We start from the raw sequence: 12,291 nt of genomic DNA, 5'->3' as shown, positions 1-12,291 counted from the left end.
GCTCCTTCCTGAGGAGAACAGAGTCAGCGGCGGAGCGCTCGAGCTGGGGGTTGTTGCTGTAGGAGAGGCTTAGAGAGGAGATCCTCCCAGTTCAGTGTGGTAGAGATGAAGCTTTGGGTTGTGAGGGAGAGCCTGGAGCCTCACGAAATTGGGGCGGGATGCCTCGCGTTGACTAGGTAAGAGCCCTTCATGGGGAGGAGGTGACCTGCTGGGAGCCCCCAGCCTTCTCCAGCCCCTGAGGACCTCCTCACGGCGCGGTGCCCAGCGGGTGGTGGCTGGTCACCTCCCCACCGCCGAGCTGGCTGAGGAAACATACGCCCTTCTCAGTTTGCTTCCTGAGCCTGGTAGATCTGGAGGGTGATGATGTTTTTATATAATCTGATCGTATAGATTGGCGGTGTCAGAACCAGCGTAGCTCAAAATGGTGCTGACCGTTTATGTGAACTCTTGTTCCTCCTCAGCCCTCTACCAGAGGTGCGTCCGTGTGCCAGCTCCTGAGTTACGCACGGGCTGGCTTCTGGTGACATGGTCGGGTGACTGGGTGGCGACCAAAAGAGAGGAGCTCCAGTGCGATGGGATTTCTAGGTTTAGGCCTCCTTGGGAAAAATCTCCTTGCATTGCCATGCCAAAACCTCATTTTTATCTGTCGGGAGGATGCGGGGCTGTGGCACCTCTGCCAGAGTTTGAGGCGGTGGTTGCAGAGTGCCTTGCGCGGCCTGGGGCCGTTCCCTGAGGGGCTGGATGAAAACACTCAGCAGCCCCTAACGAAGCTTCATGAGCGCAGAAGGTGCTCCCCAGGCGTTGATTAGGGTGGCTTTTTGAGATCTGCAATTAAATGGTGGCTTGATAACGCCGTTTCCGATGTCTTTGTCACCTGCTTTGTGGCACAGGTTTAACAATTCCTGCATTTCCAGCTTTCTGCCCCAGACAAGCAGCGTTTGCTCAGTGCAAACTCCTGCAGTCAAATCCAACCACAGAGCACCCCCCTCTTCCCCTTTTCTTTTCTCTTTTTCTCTTTCCTCTTTTTTTTATTTTTATTTTTTTTAACTGCCCCCATTCTCTTCTGAATCGGTGAATGAGAGAATGTCTAAAGCCAGGGAAGTATGGAAAGATTTTCTCCCTGGAGAGGTCAGGGTGGGGTGGAAAGCGGAGGGGGCTGCGAGGGGGCAGTTTGAAAACAGGAAACCATGTGGCAGCGTGCACGCAGGGCCCAGATGATGTGAATGAGCTATTGAGAGATGGGGAGAGACTCGCTGCCTTGCTCGGCATTAGAAAGACTGAGAAAACTGTGGGGTTTTTTGTTTTAAAGAAAAAAAAAAGAGTTTGGCCTTTCAGATTAGAATAAATGAGAGAAAATTGTATTTTTTCTGAGAGTGAGGTACTGAAATCTAGTGCTTGTCTTAGTGCTGCAAACATTTAGAAGCAAAAATGTAAATGTCTGATTTCCTTTTTTTTTTTCTTGGTGTGTGTGTGTGTGTGTGTGCACTGATTGAATCATAAGTTTCCATTCCTGTTTTGGGGAAGCGCCGAGCCTGAAGTTGTCTGTCTGTCATTCACCTGGCCCCAGGGGAGAGGGAAGAGCAGTCATTCTCCCTCTCCTCGCCTCCCCGAAAACACGTACCTTTGCTTCTCAGTCTCTTTGGACCAAGCAAACACACCGAGAGCCTGAAGCTCGTGGTGGAAGAAGCTGCTGAAGGAAAACTGCTGCTTTTTCTTCCCCACCTCCCTCCTTTTTTTTTTTTTTTCCTCTCTGTCTGAAGAGATGAATCATGTTCCCAAAACTGCAAAGAAATTTTCAAAGCTGGGAGAACACTGGTGCAGTACTAAAAAGGCAAGTAGTGACGTCCAGCTCAAACCAGGAGGGGAGTGGCTTTATTTCATTATTTTCTTTCCTTTTGCCCTGTGCTGTCATTAGAAATTTAAACTTAACGCAAAACCGAGCCCTCCTCTCTGGTGAACGGTAGACTGGCTCAAAAAGAGGAAAGTACCTTTTTTATTCTTTCTTTCACGTCCTTGTGCGCTGAAAGAGAGATCACGTTGGTGACAGTATTTACTTTGGATACGGTGATCGCCTTTTTTTTTTCTTCCTTTTTTTTTTTTTTTCTTCTGAATCAGACACGTCGTGGCTGAGCCTACCTTCTGCTTTCCCCTCTCGGAGCGTCCCTGTTGCACCCGTCTGGCTTTTGTTCTTTTTCTCTGTCAGGATTTTCATTCTGGTGCTTTTTGGATATCCAAGTTGCCTGGAAAACTTTTCATTATTAATATAACAGGAAGGCTGATACCATTCTTAGCAGCTACAAAAAAATAATAGCAATCATATACGTAGAAAGCTCTCTCGAAGTACCTTTTGTTTGCTATAAGTTCCTGCGTCGCCTGCATAAGCAAATCTGTTCCAAGAAGACTTTATCAGCCGGCCGCAGCTCTGGGATTTTCGTTTTCCTGTTAAGAGGCTCGGACAGGCAGGCGTGCTTCGGAGGGCGAGGAGACGCGGGGACTCCTCCGAGCACGCGTGCGAGCGGTCGGGAGCGCGCAGCACCGCGGTCACTCTGGAGTTCATGGTGGGCTCTGCTTCGCCTCTGCTCACAGCCGTGTGGACAAAATGTACGAACGCCACAAGAGGCGGTACAGCCTGTGCGACATTTCCAAGGTGGACAGAACTGTAGATGTGGTGTTGCTAAAGGTATGGTGCTTGTTTATGTCTGTTAACTTGTTCCCTCCTTGAGCGCGGCCCACGGAGCCCCGAGCTGGGCGCTGTGGGGAGAGGGATCAGGTGGAAGGGCTCGCACCCTTCGGGATGCGGACGGGTTTGTGGTGACACTTGGCATGAAGTGCCTCGATATTATCTCGTAAGCAAATGATCCACTGCGGCATGCAAGCACGCTTCTGGAGAGCACTCTCTGGCCATCTTCCCTGTCCCCCTGTCTGCTGCCCCTAAGCACTCGCATCACGATTTGTAAACTTCATGCATCATAGGTGTTTTTCTGTGCCTTTCAGTCAAGGCTTTTCATTTCCAGGGGTCACTTTTGGGGTTGAAATGTCCTGTCATGTCACCCCCTCAATGTATTCTGCCAAAAAAACAGCGTGGCAGATCCTCCTTTGCCTCTGGCTTTTGTTTATATTTGAAGGGTGTAGCTGTTGATCTTACTGTTTGGGTGGGAAATTTGACTGAAGATTGGTCAGACCAAGACCTTGGCTAATTGCCCCAGCGTTCCTCTAATCTAAAATTAGCATGTGCTCCACCAAATGGCACAGTGGCAGTCTGGGAATGTCCTGTCTCCCTAACAGCTTTGTGGAGCTTCAGCAGTTTCCTGGCAAAGTGGATGGAAATCGGAAAGCAGCCAGAGGGACTGCAAAACACAGACAGCCTGAGATATCTTAACTCCTGGATGAGCATTTCCTTTCCCCCTCTCTTTCTCTCTCTATTTTCTTTTCTTAGCAGAGCCGGTGGGTTTCTGCATGATTGTGGGACTTCCTTTTTTATGGTTTTCGCTTCATGGCTTTGTGTCAAGGTTGAGACAAAAACCTCGAAGATGGCAAATATTTTTATTTTCAGATGATTCTGGTTCTACTTCATGTGCACTAAAATTAACCAAACACTTGTTAGGTTAACTTGCAGTGTTTAGGAATGAAAGTGTTCATTTAGGTTTAGGTTTTGCTTTTGGTTTTTGCTTTTTTTTTTTTTCTTTCATTGAATGTGTCCTTTTTTGTGTGACACCAAGCAAAAATAACCATAACCTGTTTTTTGTATCAACTTGATCTTGTTGAGTATTTTTTGGACTTTTATCTAAATGATGTTAGTTGCAGATTGAATCCCATGGGTTTCAATCTCCAGGTGACCCCATGAGTCATTAAAAAAACGCAGACATACTGTACACACTCTGCTTGTGTGAAATGTCTGTTTAATGGTACTTAGGAAAAGAACTGGTACCTCTGACAACCTTGGTTGCTAATGTAAAAAGCAAAACCTTTTTTTTTTTTTTTTTTTAATTCATAAAGAATATCTGGATGCCTGGGTTGAAATGTAACTCACTGTAATTATCTGACTTCAGTATTTCTGATGTCATCAGTTCCCTAAATTAGTTTTTGTTCAGCAAAGCTTAGATTTTATAACAAAGTATGGCTCTCGTTAGTTCCCACTAGTATTTTCCTAATTGAGTTTCAAAACTGTGGGTTATACTGTCTGTTCCTGCAAGTGACTCAGTGTCCATATATGTGTGCATGTGTGCACGCAGTGCTGCTCCCAACATGGGCTGTAAAGAGTGCAAATGTTTAAAATAGGAGGGTGCTAGTGACAGCTATGTTATAAGCAGCTTAGTCTTGATATTCAGTCAGTCCTGATGCTTTAGCTGGTTTCTATAACATAGCCAGTAGATTAAATTAAATTTTGATGATCCAGGGATCTAAGCCAGCACTAGACTGCGTCAGTGGCAGATCATCTCTTGACGTTAATGGGAGCTGGATCAGACCCTTAACAAGCAAGCTGGGTTTTTTTTGTTGAGATTTTTTTTTGTTTGTTGGCTGGTTGGTTTTGTTTTTAATTAAAATATTGAAATAAAACTGTACCTTATGCAGGTCACTATATTTTAGTATGTAAGAGGGTTTCTTAGGCGTTAAATATTGAATAGCAAATAAACATCCATACAACAGAACCAAATAGGATCCAGGAATAATATTTGGTCTGAATGAAGTTGCAACAAGAAACCTGCTAAGCACCCAGCAGCTTTCAGTTTGGCCAGTGACTGACTTGTACAAGGTGTCTTTTCTTTGGGTCATAGGTGAATACGTTCTTTGCTTCATTTTAAGATGGGAAACTCAGTAATCATGATATAGGGAAGAAAAACAGCTGGTGGAGAAAGCAACTGGAACAAGTTGTGAACAAAGAAGATCATCTGTCATTTCGGCTGCCATGTGTTTATAGATGGTATTTTATTTGCATTGATTGCAACTGTTCTCAGATAAAGTTGCAGAAGACTTTTGGTTCCTACTGACTACTTTGTGATGCACATGTCTTCTGAGGTATCGCTGTGCTGGGGCTAAAATTTTCCATGTTTAGATTGTGCCTGAAGAAGTGGTTTGTGAAGTTACGTAAAAAACCTCAGCAATTCTGGGGGCTGATGCACACAGTTATTTTTTACTTTAACATGGTTTCCTCCTCCTCCCCGCATACAAAAGCAAAAGTCAGAGGGTAAAGCTGCATCCTAGCTCATTGTTGGAGGTAGGACTTCATCTGTGCTGTAGCTCTTTTTGCTGCTGCATCAGGGTAAACGTGATGTGCTTGGTTACCAACCACAGTGGCTTTTGCCCCTGTACAGGGAACCCTGTTTGATGCAGACATGGCATAGAAATTTCACATCATCTTCCCCGCTGAGCTCGTAGCAGAGGAAGGAGAAGGTGTGGGTCAAGTGGGATATCTGTTTGTCTGAATGATTCATTGAGCTCTAAGCAGCACTGCGCAGGGTAAAGCAGTCTGCACTACACTGTACCAAGACCCAAAATGGGAAGTCGCAACATGCCCCTGTGTGAGTTGGCAGTCCTGTCTCATTTTTTAATGTTGTGCCTGCTACCGCAAATATAACTGTCAAGGGACAGAACACAGATACCCCAGGAGCTGGCACCTTGCAAATACGTGCACAGTTAGAGACTTGTTCAAATTTTGATGATCAGTTCGTTCTTCTCGGTTAGAAGATAAGAAGTGGGCTTGTTTTGAAAAAGGGAGACGGAGCAACTACAACTGGAAATATTTTTTTTAGTTGTTCATTGACTGTATCAGCATTTCAGCTTTATAGATGAATGCTCAAACTGTAATTGGGATGTAGAAGGTGTAAAGTTTTTTTCCTAACTGGGGGAAACAAGGTTTGATTTAGCTGCTCTTCAGACTAGCAGATCTCATTCAGCTTCCAGTTAGGGCACATAACATTATTGGTGATATTAAAATCAGCCCAGTGTTCTAAAAAATAATCAAGATATTTTGAAATTAAGGTGGGTGGCATTTTCCATCCATTTTTCTGCTCCCTCCTTACAGGGCTTCTCTGGCAACTAAAGATCTGCATGAACACGTAAGGCAAAGTACAGTTAGCAGCATCCCGAGCTCATAGTATGTGGAGAACATCCCCAAATTACCTGAGGCTAAGGTTTCTTCCATTGTTTGTTGTCATACCTGCAAAGCATTTTTATTTTTTTCCTCAACAGTTTATGTTTTTGATTATTTGATACGTTCTTTCCTTATTTGAGGTCTGGAGTTGAGGGAAGTGCTGTCCTTGGATGGTGGCTATGCAGCATCTCATCAAACTTTGCAGCCCTAAAATAAATCTGAACTTTAATCCTGAAAGCAGAATCTATCCACAGTGGTTTCGTTACTGAAGAGCCAGCAGGAGAGACGTATATTTACGATGATGTGGAGAACCTTGGGTTTATCTGTTTGTGCCTTGTGTGCAATCAGAATAGGGGAGATAACTGGGATGAAATGGATGTGTTTTCATCCTGGGCAGATACACGTTCATGTGAATTTTGCTCCCATTTTAGTCAGGAGTTGTGTTTGTGGGTTTTGTTTTGTTTTGCTTTATGCAAAGCCATTGCTGTTATTTTCAAAGCTTAATTAAAGCTTGTTATTAACAGGACTCATTCTGCTGCTGTGGGAAGATCCCCCAGAGCCAAAGGCTGGAAAACCTTCCTGGGGCAGACGCTCACTTCCCCGTTTGGGACGGTGCCAGGGAGAAAAGTGCACTCTAGGAATTCAGCATTGCTCTTACACCACAATGTGCTAATTTATTCAGCCATTTAAAATGTCCTGTGGTTGGAGGAGCCTCTTCCTTTAGCACAGTTCTCTACAGCACTGCACACTTGTTGCAGTGAGCAAGGTCACTTTGGAGCTCCTTGACAAATTGTTGTCCTGATGGGGGGTCATCAGTGCTGTTTTTTTGAAGGGGTAGAAGGTTTGATGCAGCGTATTCACAGTGTTGGATGGTAAATCTCTATAGAAATCACAGCAGGATTGCAAGTGTTGTCACTTTGTCCCTTTTGACATACTGGAGAATGGTCTCTGCTTTCCTCATCCACATTATAAAACCTTCCCCAAAAGCTTAAGGCAAGAAAATACAGGGGGAGATGACAAATAAATAAATAAATAAAAGAAAGAAAACCTTCCAAAAAATCTGGAATTTGTAAGTAAAGTGATATGTCTCAATATTATCTGTTAAGGTGGCTTTCAAAGCATTGCTTTTGAGTTTTTGCTCTTGAGTTTTGTAGAGATGGAGTTTGTTTCCATCAGTGGCTGCTGAAGGAGGATGGTGGAAATCCTTGCCTAGGTGCCCCAGCCCTCACGCTCCTTTTCAAAGAAGTTTGGAGGTTCTTGAAAGGTGTTTTTCGTGAAGGAGATGAAATTAACTTTAATTTCTAGTTCAGGTATTAAAGGCAACAACCAGATGATTCCATCATTAATGGAACTGTAAAGTTAAAAGTTTGTCAGAATAAACTTTGAATTCCAGTAATGTCTACAAATTTCTTCAGTGAAAACCGTATCCTATGGGAATTTTTTAGGAGCAGGTAGTTCCTAAAGAAGAGTTAAGATTCACATCAGGTTTTTTTGAAAATAATTGTAAAATTTCAGATTATGAGACAAATTAGCTATAATTGCAATTAAAGAAGCTTGTTTTCTGCTATTTTTGTCCTTCTGGGGGTATTTCAAATCTTTCCTAGTGTCAGTTACAGCTCAGTATGGTGCATAAATACTTAATGGTACACCAAGCAAGCTAAAATTGCTATACTGAATATTTTCCTTTGTGCAGTGGTGTCTGGTTTTAGCTACGAGATAGACCTTAGTATGGGAGCTGGGGGAAAAAAAAAAAAAAAGAAATGGAAACTTGTACAATTAGGGCAAAGTTAAAACAATATGGAAGTAAGATTCATCTCTGGAGATTTGCTAGGAAATGAAAGTTAAAGTCATGTGGTTTCTTCTGCTCTGAGATGCTTCACGTTGATTTATATTGCTACCAGCGAGGCCGTCAAGTGCAAACTTTTAAAGCAGGGGAAGATTTTCTGAGAGGTCAATGTGTTCCTGTTATTGTGCAATGGAAGCGAAGTGCTATCAGAAGAGTTCAAATAAAACCAGAGGGAGGACTTTTCCGTGGTTATCTCCCGTCCTACATTTTTTGAGTTATAGAAGGGCCTGGCAGCTGCTGGTGCTGCTGGCAGGTAGCTGTTTGGGAAATCAGCGCCTTCCTCGGAAGGGATGCTCTTGTATGGGGGCAATCCCTGGTAGGAGACAGCAGCTGGCCCCCAAAGCCAATTGAGCAAAATTAGAAAGAGGCAACTTGGAAATGTCTTCTGAGAAGGAGGAACGGATCCTGGTTTGTGTGGGCAGGCGCTGCAGAGGACTGGAAGGGGTAGGATAACTCCCCGGGACAGATGGGTGCACAGGGGGAAGGGAAGGAAGAGCCTGGGGGAGATGCTACAGAGGAAGGTCTCTGCTCCAGCTGAGGGAATACGGGCTGGTGGTCACTAATTGCTCCCACATGATGGAGAACATCGCGGCCCCGTTTGTCTCGCAGATTGTCTAGCGCTGTCCTTTTCTTATGCAAAGAGGCTTCTGTACTCAGTCACTGCAAGTTTCAAATTAGACGTCTGCAGGAAGAGTGGCTCTGCGATTCAGGAAATACAGGCATGTGTGCCCAGAACGAACAACCAAGCCGTCTGCTGCCTGCAGCTCCAGCTGGTGTCCTGAAGCCCTCTTTGGACATTTAGTCTGTGAGCATTTCACAGGCAAACAGAAAATCTTTTGGGATTCACTTTTTGGTGCCTGGGGATGTGCTTCCATGATTCATTCAGTGTCTGCGCTGCAGATAAACACATTCAGGCTTCAGCATGGAAAAATAGCCGGTTCTCTCCTGGCATTTTTTCAAAAGCTGCATATTGAAGCTCTGTTCCCAGGGACTGTTTCGTGTTCCCTTCTGCCATCTGAACACCGCCGCATCCTCTCTGCTCCCGCCGCAGCGATGTGGGATGCCCAGAGGCGATGGGCTATAATCAGTGTGGGCAAGGAGGAAAATGATTTTGTTTTTATTGTCTTCTGCGGCTGTCAGCCTGCAGTCCCGTTGTCAGGCTTCTCGTAGTGGAACATAGGCTAAGGGAAAAAGGAAGGGATAGTTTTGTTATGTATGTTGTCTATTCATCTGTGAAATCCCAAAACAACCTCATTGCTTCTTACTTCACACTGGTGTATTCCCCAGCCCTGGTGTTCTGATGCTTTTATGGAATTTTCTCTACAACCCATGATGCCTGTACCTCCAGTCACTAGTCACGAGTGAATACAAGCAGTCTTCAGCAGTGGATGGTGGGGTTTGTGTTTTCAGTATCTCTGGACCACCCAGTTTCCTGAGATCTTGCACTAAACCTCCCTCAAATCCTGTCTGGTCTCCTTTTGGCATAGGGAATGCTTGTGTATAGTAGTGGTTTCCTTTGTTTGTGTTTTGATGGCGATTATTATTATTCCTGAATTAGGGCTACTGAGATAAATATTTAGTTCTTAATACTTTATTTTGTACATAATCAGGTACGTCTGAAACAGCACCTTAAACTTCAGTGTTACTTTCTTTTTACTGTTTTTTGTAGAAAAAGGCAGACTTTTTCAATACTTGGCAAAGTCACAGGGCAGAGGATAGAGCTGGCTGGGTAATGGGAAAAATATTCAAATCTTTTTTGAAAAAATGCCAGTGTCTATAATGCATTTTCAGTGAATGAGTCAACTGGTTCTATTAAAGGAAAAATATACTGTTAATTCAGCCTAATTTAATTTATTCTGTCACCAATCAACTGCTGGGCTGTAAACAGTCTTGAATCTTCTCATTCGTTGTTTGTTTTCTGCTGATTATTGAACAGGGTGCTTAGTTATCATTTTCCAATAGTGGATATCAGGATAATCCAGGAGTAGTTTCCATAGATTTCATGGAGCTACATTGGTTTAAGAATAAGGAAGATCAGGCTCAATGTGTTCAGGATAGAGTTAGGTGCAAGCCAGTCCGAAGGAGGCAGAATTTGATTTTATTTAGGAGATGGGTCATTCCTTCATTTGCGTGGACTTGAGCGAATTTGCATTTATCCTCCTATGTGTGTTCAGACTCAACCTCTAGATTTGCCTTTAATTAAATGTAAGATAATGTGCTCCAAACTAGATTCTGCTTTGGCTCAAGAGAAAAGAATATCAATCTGATTCTCATTGACTTTATGGTGATAATGTGATATTTATTGACTTTACAGCTCTTCCAAGAGTAAAAAGCATGTATAAACTCTGTAGTGAAGTTCAGTTGCTGAGGTTAGGCGCTGCTCAGCCTTGCTAGCAGGCTGGTTCTTGCACTGAAAGAAGGAGAAGCGTGACCCACTCTCCATGCAGCAGTTAAAGCTAAACACCTTCATGTCACTTTGGAAAATAAGGAATTGTTATTTTGAGTATCTGCTTACAAAAACCTTCATCAAACTTCAGAGCGCTTCTCTACTCTGAAGGGTGGGATCTTGTATGTGCAGGAGGGTCATACAAGATCTTAGATGAATATAGATGAGGATTCAGTGAGCAGAGGCAAGCAGCAGTTAGTGGCAAGTGTCCACCAGTGTGTGCACATCCAAGAAAACCAGTCTGTAAAATGGCTGGAAGTGGGGAGAGACATCCAGGGCCGTGCACTGAGGTCACCTCGAGACCTCACTCCGGTACCACATGAGGTCTTTGGCTTTCCTGAGAGACTCATTTTTTCCCTCTGAGACCTGCTCTGTTGCTTCCCTGCCTCCCCCAGAAGGAGCTGCTGGCCAGGGAGGTCACAGCACCCTCGCTGCTGGAGGATTTTTGGGACACATCACATTCAGACCTCTCAGGTTTAGCCGAGCCTGACTTGGAGCAGCACAAGGGGACTAGCTGACCTGTCAAAGGCCCTTCCAACCCCGTTCTGTCATCACACAAGTATGGAGGAGGACAAAACCTACGGAAGAAAAATGTGCAGCTGACTTTTTAGCTGACGGGTCTCAGGGGAGTGCTGACTTTGTGGTGTGGTGAGCGGGAGGGTGCCGGGGGTGCCGGGAGCCCCCCTGACACAGGCCAGGGGCTGCAGCCAGGCCACCACAGCAAGCGGCGCACTGTGGAGAAGTGCTGAAGGGGAAGGATGGGGGTCCTTAGAGCAGCAAGTCCTGTCAAGGCTAGGGGAGTCAAGGATTTTTGAGAAAGGATCAAAGGGATAAGAATCTGGCGAGGGCCTGCGAGAACCGAGCAGGATCTCTGAGGAAATTTGGAAACGGGCTAGAGGCAAAAAATACGTAGTAAAAATTCTCTGTCTGACAGAGATGGGGGAAAGGAAAGGCAGAGAGAGGGGAGGAGAAACATTTGTCATGTAAAGTAACACAAGGTCATCCATTTCAGTGGCCTTCTTTTAGCTAGAACGTGTGGGATCGTGTGTGTGGAGGCAAGCAAGGAGCAGCCAGGCGGCGGCTCCTTGGGGTTGGGTGAGATGGTCCAGGTGAGATTTGTGTTCAGGAAAGGCAGAAAGACAAGGAGAGACAGCAAAGGGGTCTACTGACTCTACTAGTTACAGACAAAAGCGATGGGAATTGCATGCTGGGTGAGCCAAGGGTTGTGGATAATCCAACAAACTTCGGAGTCGACACATTGGACAAAACCCAAGTGAGGATGAGTAAGGCACAGGCAGAAGGGGGAAGAAGGCCAAGAGCAGATCAGTCATCCCTGCTGAAAGACTGGAAGTCACAGAGAGGGTGAGGGACAGGGTGCGATGATAAGGCTGATGTTGAAATACACCATGTGACCGGGCTTAGTGTTAAAACGGGGTTTTCTGACACCGTCGTCATTGCAGTGAAGTCAAATACCCAAAGCACGTCGGGTTCTCACCATGACATGGACACTTCCATAGCCCTCATTTCTACACTATCAGACCTCCTTGCTATCTTTAAGGTAATTAACTTTGCAGCAATATGGGTGGCAAGAAATTGCTGTCCCCTAGATAGTGAACTGAGGCAGAAGGCAGAGGAGTATCTTGCCTGCAGTCCCACTGCAAATGGAAGTGAGAATTGAAGCCAGGTTTCTCAAGTCCTCCGCTAGTAGCTTAAACGCTGGCTCATCCTCCCTCTGAACTCCTGCCTTGAGCAGGAGCCACTTTAAGTCATACTTTCCACGGAGAAATACAGCTTTTGGCATATTGTAATGGTTTGTTTAGTGATGAGAGAGAAAAAAAAAAAGTTACTTTTGAAGTTTTTATTACTGGGACAAAATTACGCCATAACCATATACCTGCTGGTCAATGC

At 44.7% G+C, this 12,291-nt stretch overlaps 1 protein-coding gene across 28 annotated transcripts in view; it reads left to right on the top strand.

The window, feature by feature from the left end:
- The window catches only part of AKAP13 (A-kinase anchoring protein 13), a 217,589-nt gene that overhangs the window by 139,364 nt on the left and 65,934 nt on the right, over positions 1–12,291 (top strand). For 4 of the 28 annotated variants that reach the window (XM_072043439.1, XM_072043434.1, XM_072043431.1 and 1 more), the window contains exon 1: positions 2,446–2,680. The exons of 19 other annotated variants lie outside the window; for them this stretch is intronic. In XM_072043439.1, the coding sequence (XP_071899540.1) occupies positions 2,600–2,680 (81 nt within the window). In that variant the 5' untranslated portion in view covers positions 2,446–2,599. Of the gene's footprint in view, positions 1–35; positions 177–1,822; positions 2,681–11,869; positions 11,942–12,291 lie in introns of those variants that run through there. 5 more of the 28 variants (XM_072043441.1, XM_072043436.1, XM_072043437.1 and 2 more) reach the window with 4 other exon arrangements.

This window comes from Anas platyrhynchos, chromosome 11, assembly GCF_047663525.1.
Source record: "Anas platyrhynchos isolate ZD024472 breed Pekin duck chromosome 11, IASCAAS_PekinDuck_T2T, whole genome shotgun sequence".
NCBI classification, from domain to species: Eukaryota; Metazoa; Chordata; class Aves; order Anseriformes; family Anatidae; genus Anas; species Anas platyrhynchos.
Note: the sequence above shows the minus strand (reverse complement) of the source record. Positions and strands in the feature narration are given on the sequence as shown.